The 12,458-nt window shown below is 40.0% G+C and overlaps 1 protein-coding gene across 1 annotated transcript in view; it reads right to left on the bottom strand.

Annotated features, from left to right (window-relative positions):
• LOC118919498 (acyl-coenzyme A synthetase ACSM1, mitochondrial-like) overlaps nucleotides 1-11,387 on the bottom strand; it is a 35,611-nt gene extending 24,224 nt beyond the window's left edge. The window contains exons 1-3 of the mRNA XM_057487011.1: nucleotides 11,149-11,387; nucleotides 3,352-3,562; nucleotides 934-1,141 (exon numbers count right to left, since the gene is read on the bottom strand). Coding sequence (XP_057342994.1) covers nucleotides 934-1,141; nucleotides 3,352-3,562; nucleotides 11,149-11,340 — 611 coding nt within the window. The 5' untranslated portion in view covers nucleotides 11,341-11,387. The remainder of the gene's footprint in view (nucleotides 1-933; nucleotides 1,142-3,351; nucleotides 3,563-11,148) is intronic.
• Between the last annotated feature and the right edge of the window lie 1,071 nt (nucleotides 11,388-12,458).

Genomic DNA, 12,458 nt, shown 5'->3' with positions numbered 1-12,458 from the left:
ATTTACCCAAAGAAAACAAAATCCCTGACTCAAAAAGACATATACACCCTATGTTTATTGCTGTACTATTTACAATAGCCAAGCTATGGAAGCAACTTAAGTGTCCATCAATAGATGAATGGATAAAGAAGAGGTGGCACATATACACAATAGAATATTATTCTGCCATAAAAAGAAAAGAAATCCTGCCATTTGCAACAACATGGGTACATCTAGAGGGTATTATGCTCAGTGAAATAAGTCAGGTGGAGAATGACAAATACCAAATGATTTCACTTATTTGTGGAGTATAAAAACAAAGTGAAAAAGAAGGAAAAAAAAAAGCAGTAGACTCATAAACACTGAGAAGGGACTAGTGGTTACCAAAGGGGAAGGGTTGGGGAGTGTAGGCAGGGAGGGAGAAGGGGATTAAGGGGCACTATACTTCACAATCACAACATAGGTAGGTCACTGGGACAGCAATACAGCATGGAGAAGACAATGACTCTGTAACATCTTACTACATTGACAGACAATCACCACAATGGAGGGGGTGAGGGCTTGATAATATGGGTGAATAATGAACCACTGTTTTGTGTATGTGAAACCATCATAAGACTGTATATCAATGATATCTTAATAAAAAAATAGTATTTCAGATTCCCCACCTACAGTGCAACACAATAACCCTGACTTTACACATCTCCTTTGCAGAGGGGTGACTGCACTTTACTGACAGAGTCATGGAAGTTCAATTTCCTTATTTTACAGATCAACCAATTGCAGCCAAGAGAAGGGAAGGTACTAGCCCAGGGTCACACAGCACATCAGTGAAGATCAGGGAAGAGGTTCCTGGGTCAGACCTGGTGAGCTTCAGTACTTGTCCACCAGCATCTGGAGTGAATGGCCTTCTGCCATTCCTCAGAGGGCACATTCATCAGGCCATATACTCACTTAACCAGTGACCGGAAGTCCAGCCAACCTTCACGGCTGTGGTCAGACACCAGGAGCTTCGTTTTCAGAGCAGGACACTCAGAAGCCACTGAGTCCACCTCGGGGGCAAGGGTATCTGTAGTCACAATGCCCTTGGCTTTGGACATCTGTAGACGGTAGAGAATGTCCCTGGCAGTCAGCTGGGTGGTGCCTGGCATAAAGGTGATCCCTGAGGATGAGAAAGTGACTTGTCTTTCACAACCGGGGGCTTCAGGCCTGGCTTATGTGCATAGAAATCCTCCAACCAGTTGCTGTGCAAATTATGTTCTGAAGACCAGTAGCACCATCAGCACAGACAAGGACAGGGTCCCACGCCCCCACCCAATCCTACTGCAGGGGAATCTGCATTTTAGCAAGATCTCTGAGTGAGTCCAATGCACGTTAAGATTTGAAATGCCTGCCCTAAACTTCCTACTCTAGATGGATCTAGCCAGCAGACAGGTGGATCCTACTTTACACACCTTTGCATGGGGTTTGGGAATACAGGTGTGCAAGGATGGTGCCCCTGACATCAGGAACACCTGCGTCCCTGCCCCATTTTTCTCCCCACTTCCTTCTCTGTCAGTCCCTGTGTCATCTTGAATATTGTCTCTCTCCTTCATTCTTCATATCCAGATTCAGCCATTGTCCTCTGAACTGTCCTCTCTCCCCTTCCATTTTCCATCACCAACAATTAGGTCAAGCCTTCATGGCCCTGATTTGATTCTAATGTCTCCACTGATGCCCTGTCCTGAACCCTCCCATTAACCATCTTCCGCATTATCACTGGCTAATGTTCCACAGAGCAATGACTTTTCCCCTCCACACTTCTTCCCTTCACTAACGTCTGTACCCTCTCTCCAGAAAAGCACCACACGCCTGACATTGGCAGGCACTGCCCATTCTTCACCTTTCTCTCCCACAACTCTGTTCTCTATTTCAAAATGGCCTTTCTTGATAAAGGTTACTCCTGATGCTGAGTCTTTGCATATGCTGTGTCCACGTTTGGAATTTTTGCTTCTACTCCTCTTTGATTCTGCTTATCCCAGAGGGCTCAGACCATGTCTTGGACTTCCATGGGCTGTGTCTTAGCTCTACAGATGACACAGCATCTCTATACTCCCTCTGCTGTTGCCGTTAATCCTTGACTCCAGGTGACCTTGATAGATCACGATACATTAATCAATGACTTTATCTGCAAGAGAATATGAACAAGAGCATGACAGATTGTTGTAAAAGCATGCAAGATAGAATTGAAGTAATTCAAAAAAGAATCCATGACTGCCATACGGATTCCAAATTGTATAGATTAGTAGACAGGCAATTAAAAGGGGAAGGAAAATCTCTAAAGAATGTTGGCTAATGAATGTAGAAGGAATGATATAAATAGAAAATCCTCATATAAAGCCACCATAAAATATTCAATTCAGTCAACAATCACCAGTGGATTCTCAAACCAGAGGTGAAGGACAGCTGGGAAACAGGATACCATACACCATCTCCTAAGAATTACACCACAGATCACTTACTAATTACAAAGGGAAATGGTGCCTTTTTATAAAGGTAGATACCACCTCTCTAAAGTGATGAAACAACTTCCTGTAATCCCCTGATGTTGCACTGAGAAAGACACAATATTGCCCTTCTTGGACTCCTGCTAAAAACATTTAACCTCAATCTAATCATGAAGAAAGTCAGAAATGTAAATTTGGAGGGACCTCCTGCCAAAGAACTGGCTTAGACACTTGAGAAACATCACTGTCATGAAGAAAAGGCTAGAGAGACATCCTGGACTAAAGGAGGCTGAGGACACATGGCAACTAAACCCGATCCACGAGCCTCAGCTGGATCTGGGATTTAAATGAAAAATTGCCAGGAAGGAGATTATTGAGACAATTGAGGAATCTGGACTCTGGTTGTATAACAGGAAGCGACCATGTGTCAGTGTCAGCTACCTGTGTGACAGCGCTGGTGCGGCCACATGAAGGGATGTCTTGGATCGTAGCAGATGCGAGGTGGAGGTGCAGTGTTTCCAGTGTCCATCCGGTGCTTATGGGTGTCACCATGTCTGCAGCTGATTCTTAAATGACTCAACGGGGGCACGGGGCTCAAATATGGCAAAATGTTAATACTTGATGAATCTTAAGAGAAAGTAGGAATTCTGAGACTGTGGAAGACAAAGTCTGTGTATGTGTATGAAGGAGAGAACTATGACATTCTGTTTGACAGTGTGAGTGGGAGGGATGGTGTGAGAAGGAGTAAAAGAATATTTGAGGGAGACTGAGAAACAGAAGGACTATGAAGAAATAAGAAGGTCAGAGAAGAGAAAGTAGCTAATATTCCAGGACCAGCTGGCCCCAAGCCAGCCATAAGGTCTCCTGGCATCTCTGAGATACTGACCTGTTCGCATGCAGCCCATGGTCACCAGCCACCACTCAGGCACTCGGGAAAGAATCAAAGCCAGACGTTCTCCCGGCTGCAGGCCACAGGTCTGCGTGAAGACGTTGGCCGCTCGGCAGGATAAGTCAGTCACCTCTCTGAAACTCCACTTCACTTCATCGCCTTCGTCATTCACCCACCAGAGGGCTGGGCTGGGACCTCTCTTGCCCTCCTGGCCAAGACCATACACTGTGAGTTACTTCCTGCTTCAGAGGAAAGGGCATTTAACTGGCCAGTCCATTACCATAGTCAAGTTCCAGTAAGAGTGTAGCTAAGCACTGAGATACCATTTTGAAGCATTTATAGATGCAAGAAGAGGTGGGGGTGGGATGTGATCTGGTTAACTTCTCTATGGTAGCCACCTGCTCTCACGTCATGAAAAACTATGAATAGCCCTCATGTCACCTATTGAAGATTTAACACTTAATTTCCCCATGTGTCTGTCTTAGTTCCATTTGGACAGTAGGGTAATCTCTGCCCCTGTTTTCTCTTCTATGAAATGGGTGCAGTAGTACTACCCAGAAGGTAGTAAAGTTTAAATTAGTTATTTGAAAGGTAAAGTGTGTATGATGGCACCTGGCACACAGTAGGTGCTCAATAAAATTACTATTATAATTATAGCAAAATAACAGAGGCTAATTTAATTCCTGAATATCTGGGGGAACTTGTTTTAAATTAAGGTGCCTGTAGAGGTGAAATCATCAAGAAGGCAGTTGAGGAAGCTACAGGCCCTCATTCCCTCACAGAAACATCAAGTAAACAGATGACAATAGCTCTGTATTTTCTGCAGCAACCAACAAATGCCCAAATAATAAAAAGCCATACTCAGAGTGGTGGGACACTTTCTGTTGTTTTGATCCCCTCATGCTCTCTCTGGTGTGGTGCAGTGTGGCTGGGAGGAAGCCACCCATTCCCAGTCCCTGCCTTGCAGCAGAGGGGAAAGAGTGTGACTTGTCTGCAATGTTCTGGCTTGTCTGGAGGCTGCCTGGGGGACTGGTTTCTGTCCCATCTGACTTGGGGTCCAGATAGGAATGGTGACATGGCTTGAATATTAGGTTGGAGGTTTCTGAAAGCAGTGGCAGATGCCACAGTGTGTGGGAACTGTAGACATGTGGCTAGAAGGTAGTGGGGTTATGTATTTTAAGTGATGCCGGAAAACACCTCTAGCAACCAAGAATTATATGTTTGGCAAAACTGTCCTTCAAAATGAGGGAGAAATTAGGACATTCTCAGACAAAAATTGATGGAGTTCATTACCACTAGACTCACTCTATAAGGAATCTAAAAGTATTCCAAGTTGAAATAAAAGGGCATTGTAGAGTAACTAAAATATAAAAATATAAAGTAATTTCATAAAGATAAATACATAGACAAATATGAAAACATATTTTATTTTAATTTTGTTCCATAATTCTTTTTGTTCCTTCACAATATTTAAAAGACAAAAGCATAAAACATTGTAAATCTATGTTAATAGGTATATGATACATAAAGAGTAATTTGTGACATCGATAACAACATGGGGAGGTGAGATGGACCTGCAAAAGAGTAGGGTTTTTGCATGTGAATACATTTAAATTGTTATTAGGTTATAAGCGGGGAATAGAGGGAACTGTCTCAGCATGACAGAGGCCTCTTTGGACTACCTGCGGAGCGAAGGAACACAGCAGGGTGCCTGCTTTTGCTACTGCTACTCTACAATATTCTGAAAGTTCTAGACAGATCAGTTAGGCAGGAAGGAATAAAATCCGAATCGGAGCGGGAAAAGTAAAGTTATCTGTTTGCAGAATGACATGATCTTACATGTAGCAAGCCTAAAGGAATCCACAAAAAATTGTCGGACCTCGTAAGTGAAGACAGCAAAGTTGCAGGACACGAAACGAACACCCAACCTGAACTCCTACACGACCACAGCGAGCAGCCCCAAGGGAATGCTTTAGAAAGACCGTTCACAGCAGCCAAAGAATCAAGTGTTTGGGGAAAAAACCAACTACGGAAGCGAAAGAGTTGTGGGCTGAAAACTACAAAACATTGTTCAAGCAAATTAAAGTCGTAGGTGGCCCAGAGAAACCGGGAGCACGCTCACGGCCTGGGCACGCACTCATCGCTCTGGGGTGCACCCCCACACTGGGTCACTGTGTGCTGTGTGACTCTTAACAGTTTTTAAAAATCATGCTATGTGAAAGAAGCTGGACTCAAAAGACCACATGTTATATGACACTAATGACATGAAAGGCCCCAAAAAGGCAAAGTTAGAGAGCCAGGCATAGGGGAGAGGCTGTCTGGGGCTGGGGTGGGACCCAAGAGTGACTGCGAACAGGGCACGGAGGCCTTTGTGGGGTGACGGTTGCACAACTCCATACATTTAACTGAAGACTGACCTGACTGTGGTAATAGCCAATTAGCCAACACATCCTAGAGTATAAGAAGGCAAAGACTCAGTAGGGCCGAGGTATATTAAAAGGAAGAAAATAATCACCACACCCTTTATTCATTTGGGATTACAGGCAACTGTGAACAGAAAAAATTATTTGAAAAAACAATTTTTTATCTGAAGCCTCATGTTCTATTTAAAATTAAAAAAATTTAGCTCTGTAATATACTAAGATTTTCTAACTCCGTGAACTTGTCTTCTACAGATGCAAAAACTTGTGTAATCTGTTAGTTAAAGTGGTCAAACTGGACGTAACACTGCACATAGTCCAGCACACATACAGACAGGAGATGAGGCTGGGGTATGATTCCAACTGGAAAGGAATGGGGTACCTTTTTTGGATCCTGGATTTAGAGGACAAAAGTCCATCCGAGATTTGGGAAGAGGGCCTCAGTTCTTTGGGACTGACAAACTACAGTCTCCACAAAGTTTTATGTGGTGTAGGTAGCTGCTGTGAGCCACACTGCGGGTCCTAAGTAAAGCCAGGTAAGACTGAGGGACGTTACAAGGAGTGTTAACAGTGAAGCGCCAATGAGTGGGGATCCAACTAACTTTAGGGTCCTGACCCACGTATAAGGCAAATAGCAACTTGTTTTCCAATTTCTTTAAAGAAAGACACATACTGAATCTTTAAAAAAAAAATTGTTATAGGTTAAAACAGATTATTATAACTTTAGGATGTTACATGTAATCCCCATGGTGACCATAAAGAAATTATCAGCAGAATACTCACAAAAGGAATTGCAAAGGGACTTAAAACTATCATTACAAAAAACCAACTAAACACAAAGAAGTAAGAGAGGAAACAAGGGACCAAAAAACTATGACATCAAGTAAACAATTAACAATATGGCAACAGAAAGTCCTCCTTTATCAGTAATTGCTTTAAATGTAAGTGGACTAAATTTCCCAAAGGACATAGGTTGGAAGAATGGATTAAAAATAACAGGATCCAACTATATAGTGTCTACAAAAGTTGTTAATTCTATATGATGAAATATGGTAAAACCAGTCAAAAATACTTTCAGAAATGTTTTTTGCAATAAAAATACCACAGTACAACTTTAAAAAGCAAAATCATATTTGCATTATAAATGAAATTTATATAGTAGTATCCATTTACTTATTCTGTATATATTTACTGAGTTCTCATTATTTCGTAGAAACTATTCTTTAAACAAAAGGATACAATGGTGAACATGACCTACATAAACACACATATATAAATGGTTTTAAATACTTGTGGCCAATTTTCATTTTCTTGTTTAAATCATCTTTCTCATGTTCCTCATGTTTTTATAATGAGCATGCTTTTAAAAAAAGACTATTTTTTAAGAATCTTCAAAGCAAAACATGTCCATAGTAAAATTTCATGGAATGCATACTATGAGCAGAAAAATGTCTCATAAACAGAGAAATTTCTACAACATTATTATCACATTTTCACTCACCGAAGTTCAACACCTGATAATTGTTTGGTGTGTATTCTTTAGCAATTTATGATCCTACCATCTTTGCATCATATGATTGGAACAAAAGAGTGTATCTCACCTGAGATAAGACTAATATATGTAGACACATACGTAAATATTCATTTCTATGAAAAAATTCTTGCCCACCCAACAGATTAAAGAATATTAACAAGTATGAATGATTAGTTATGCACTGCTTTTATAAAGGATATCAGAGTAAGTAATATTCCTGTAGGAGTTTTAAAATGATGCAGAAGCTAGTATATCAAGGTAGAAAACAATTATGACTCAGAATTCAGAGTGTAACTTACAATTCAGACAACATAGCTCTTACAGTGTTTAAAGATATTGCTTAAGCAGTTATGGATTTCTGTACTAACGGTTAATCTAATGTGATGTTGAGATAGGGCTGTTTTCAAGAAGAGAAAAACAACTTTGAAACAATTTAAAGTTTCAACTCTTATGCAGAGGTTAAGCTAAGGGAGATTGAGAAGTAGTTTTAAATAAAATGCTTAACAACTAACTCAGCAATAAAAGGGAATGAACAACCAATATACAAAGCAACATGGTTGAACCTCAGAAACATTATGCTGAATAAAAGAAACCAGACACAAAAGGGTGCATCCTGTAGAATTCCATTTTTATGAAACCCTTGGGAAGAGAAATATAATCTCTTGTGACAACAGATCGGTGGTTGCCCAGGGCTCAGGGTGGGAGTAGATGGGGACTGACTGGCAAAGGATAAAAGGAAACTTCTGAGGTGATAAAAATGTTCTAAAGTTCAAACTTTACACTTAAGATGTGTGCATTTTATTCTATGCAAATCACCAATATAGCTGATTTAAATAAACAAAAACCTACACAGCTATTCTTTGCTAATCTCCAACTAAAACACTTTGAAGAAGGAAAATTGAGAAGGTAGATTGATTACTTAGGTGATTCATGAATGAGATGATTCTTTCTGAATATTAAAACACCTATGAGTTTATTGCCTAGAGAAAGAGCGCTTGCTGCAGCATTAATTACAAGGAAATACAAGTTGAAATTGAATGATCTCTGTAAACTAATGGTAGAATGTGATAGACTAATAGAATTTAAATCCTTATTAGCATAGGTAGAACACTACCCAACAATAACATAATTCGATTATTTTCCATTGTATTTGGTAAGTTTCCCAACCTCAAGACAATTCAAACTTTTAAAATAGAGTACGTTTTCTGACCACAATGAAATTAAACTGGAAATCATTAACAAGACAATGAGAAACCCACCCCAACTATCTGGAAACTAACAAATACACTTCTCTATAATCTATGGGCAAGAGAAGAATCAAAACGGCAAACTGAAAATATTTTAGACTGAATGATAATAAAATATGACATATCAAAATGTATGTAATGGACTTAACAGGAGTGTTAGTGGGAAATTTATATTTTTCAATGCATGTGTTAGAAAAGAAGGAAGTACAAAAGGCAAGGATATAAGCTTCCATCTCTCAAGAAGCTCAAAAGAGAAGAGCAAATCAAACCCAAGTAGAAGAGCAGGCATTAATAAAATGGAAAACAAATACAAAACAGAGAATATCAGCAAAGCCAAAGCTGATTTTGAAAAGATTAATAAAATTGATAAACTTTTAGGAAGACTTACCAAGGAAAAAAAGGAGAATAAACATATTAACAATATCAGAAATGAAAAAGTGTACATTATTACAATTCTTACTGACATTAAAACAGCAATAAGAGAAAATTATGAATAACATGCCAATAAACCTGACAATTTGAACAAATTGTCCAAAAAGCAATAAAACTTGCCAAAGCTGATACAACTGAAATCTCAAGAATTTTGCATCTCTTAAAGAATTAAATCTATTACTAAAAGCTTTCCTACAATGAAAACCCCAGGATTTATCTCTAAAATTTTGGTACGCATACTAAAGTGTTAAGAGTTTGACTTGAAAAATGGATGCTTTTTTTTTAAGAAAATGAGGATAATTATATGTTAATTATATCTCAATACAACAAAAAAATGAGAATAGTGACAACTTTTACATTCTTTAGTAAAGTATTTAGAGGAGCACCTGGCACAGAATTAATGTCCAGTAAATATTTAATGAATGAATAAACTGAAAGAAACTCTGGGACATAAGTAAGCATTGATAAAGAACTTCTGGGTTAAATCTAAAGATAGGGTCAAATTTTTATTTCTTTGGATGAAGAGAAGGATTTATTTTTCTAAATTTGACAGTTCTTGATGTAGATTATAACCAAAATATCATTTTAAATATGGCTAGCTTTAACATTGATTATAATTTAACTTACACAGAAGGTATTTTAAATATAATTTAAAATTGTAAGTGGTGTATTATTCCTGTGTGAATTGCCATTGATAAGAAATAGGTGTGCTCACAGGCTCACCAAATGATCAGTGTGTACACAACTTGGGAGACAAGTCTTGGGGTATCAATTTGTTTGGATACTGATTGGTTGGTACCCAGATTTGAAAAATAATTTACCAAGGAAGATTACTCTAAAGACTTGGAAGTTAAAACTTAAAACTCTTTGCATTGTGTTTAATTGGGAAATAATATGTATTATGCCATTAATAGTTAGAAAAATTGCAATATTCTTGTTTTTATACCAGAGGCTGCAAACTGAGAGCCTACAGGGTCCAGACACGTAACATACATGGGAGGACTGCCAGGTTCCTCTGGACAAACTGCACAGCCATGCGTCTCCCGAGGCCGCAACCACCATTTCAGTTCTACTGGTTGCTGCCATAAATGAATGAACATTGAGTATCCTGAGATGTGATTTTACAAAAGAAGCCCCAAAGCCTGATTCTGATTCCTGTACTCTGTTGCCTTCTTTGCATGAGGACTTCCTGTGCTAAAGCTTCTCCTAGTCAATGACATGTTTCCAACACATATTCCTCTATTCCTATGTACCCATTTAGAACACACCAATGGGAAGTAAACGGCCCGTTGCTAAAATACCAACAACCAGCTCATGGCCAGGCACCAATGTTTTTTATCATAGACTAGTTCTGCTGCTGTTCAAGGTGCTGCACGCATTCAGATTCATTCAACAAATAGTTTAAATGTGCCAGGCATATTCTATACGCTGGGGATACAACAGTTAAAACAGTAAAAATTCCACGACCTCATGGAACTTACGTTCTAGTGCCAGCGATACTACACGTGTATTAGAATTACAAAAGATACAGACTCTGTGAATACCATGGAGGATTCCTTTGTGGGATGCTGGGACAAAAGTCTCATAGATTCAGAGGAACGTGAGGACCCTTTTAAACGGTACAGGCCCAAGGACCATTACTAACTGTTTACATAAAATTATGGAATTACATCCAGAAGCCACAAAAGACAGACCATATTAAGCAATTTGTAATGCTAGGCAGCACATAAATTAATTTCCTTGAGCAAATATGATGGGATAAAGAGCCAGGCAATATGGAGCAAGAGCATTCAGCTGCTGAGTTTTCTGTTTTTAAGCTTTGTGGTTAATGTATATTTGGCTATATTTATTTAAAAGTATTTAATTTAAATTGCATTGGAGACTGGTAGGAAGAATTTGCCCCTGTCATGATTTTTGTCAAACAGAACTTAACCTCACCTAAGCCGTACTTACCTCTCCTAACACATGAACTGTGGAATCACACTATTTAAAGAGGAAAATTAAGTCATATGTTTTGTTTACTTTTCTATCCTCATTATCTAGAAGCCTGCTTGGCACATGTCAGGAAGTTGCCATGTGTTAGCTGAACTGAATTAATGAAGACTGAAAGAAACAGAATGAATGAATTTGTATGCCCTCTCGAATATGGGTGCCTCCTCACCTTCTCCATCTGAGTCCAGTAATCTAGTACATTGCTTGCAAAGTTAAATTCCTTGGGTACAGTGTAGTCATTCCATCTTGGGGCTCCAGCTCCTGATAAAGACTGGCAGCGCAGGTGCCAAGTGGCAGGGTGGAAGCCATGGTAGAATTTGTGGATTCTGCTGAGGATCCAGAACCTCATCAGCCACTGCATGGTGGGGCAGTCCTCAGGTCACAGGCCCCAAATTCTCAGGTCACCACCTGCCATGGGAAGAGACAGCTAACCATTTGGTCATGGAGCAGGAATTTCCTCTACAAAATGAAGGTACCTCCCTGGTTAATTGCTAGAGTAGTAACTTTGCTTCAGCTCAGCAGAATTTGGAAGGCAATTCTCATTGATTTAGGTGGAGCTTTCTCTTCTCAGCTGAGGACCTACAGGCAGAAAGTGATAGAGAGGGACCATAGCTAGCAGCTGAGGTTGATTCACATTCCTGAGGGTCTCCTCCTTCTTCTCGGATTTAATCTTGGGATGCCAGCCACGTGGCCCTCCCCTTGTGGTAGAAACTCACCATTTTAAAAGTTCTGCACCACTTGCTATTCCTTGCTCAAGAGACCTCTCTTCCCACCTAGCCCAATTGTGCAGTTCCCATGGAGGTGGTCATATTTTTAGACGATTCTACCCCCTATCCAGAATTGATTGATCCAGGGTTCAGTGGGCATTCCTGTGATTTTTAATTCCAACTGGACTAACCATAATCCTCTCCCAAAACCTGTGTGTGTACTTGTTTCTGCAGGGTGTATGCAGGGGTCTCTGGTGGAAGCCATGAACTAAACATTTTGGGAAGCGGTGGTGGCCATGATTCCTGCATATGAATATGAGTGCTCTGTGTGACAGAAAGTGCATGTGTGAACCAGCAGTTTTTCCTGCTTAACATTAGTTTTCTGTCACTCGCAACTCTGAGGATATTGCCAAAAATACACCACCATACTCAGAACAAACAAGGTTAATATCTCAGCACTTTCCCTTCTGGGCTGGGAACTGGCCCCAGGGTCTCCCCAGGATGCTGGCCTGGGGAGTTATTACTAACCCATCAGAGTTGACCCAAGAAATGGAACTTCTTTGCCTCTCCAGATCCCCAAAATGCCCCTAACATGGGTACAGAATCCTCACTTATTAGGGTCCTTCTTGAAGTTTGATTGTGGAAATTGTCTTAAGCTAGAACTATCTTTCCAGGAGAAGACTGAAGAAAACCACTTTACAAACAGTGTGGGTAAAACTGCAATATTTCCAGAATCTCTCTGCTGGCCTTAGTGCATCTCCGTATCAACAGG

The sequence above is a fragment of the Manis pentadactyla genome, chromosome 10 (genome assembly GCF_030020395.1).
Source record: "Manis pentadactyla isolate mManPen7 chromosome 10, mManPen7.hap1, whole genome shotgun sequence".
Lineage (NCBI taxonomy): Eukaryota > Metazoa > Chordata > Mammalia > Pholidota > Manidae > Manis > Manis pentadactyla.
The sequence above is the reverse complement of the archived record's forward strand: the minus strand, read 5'-3'. Positions and strand labels throughout refer to the sequence as shown.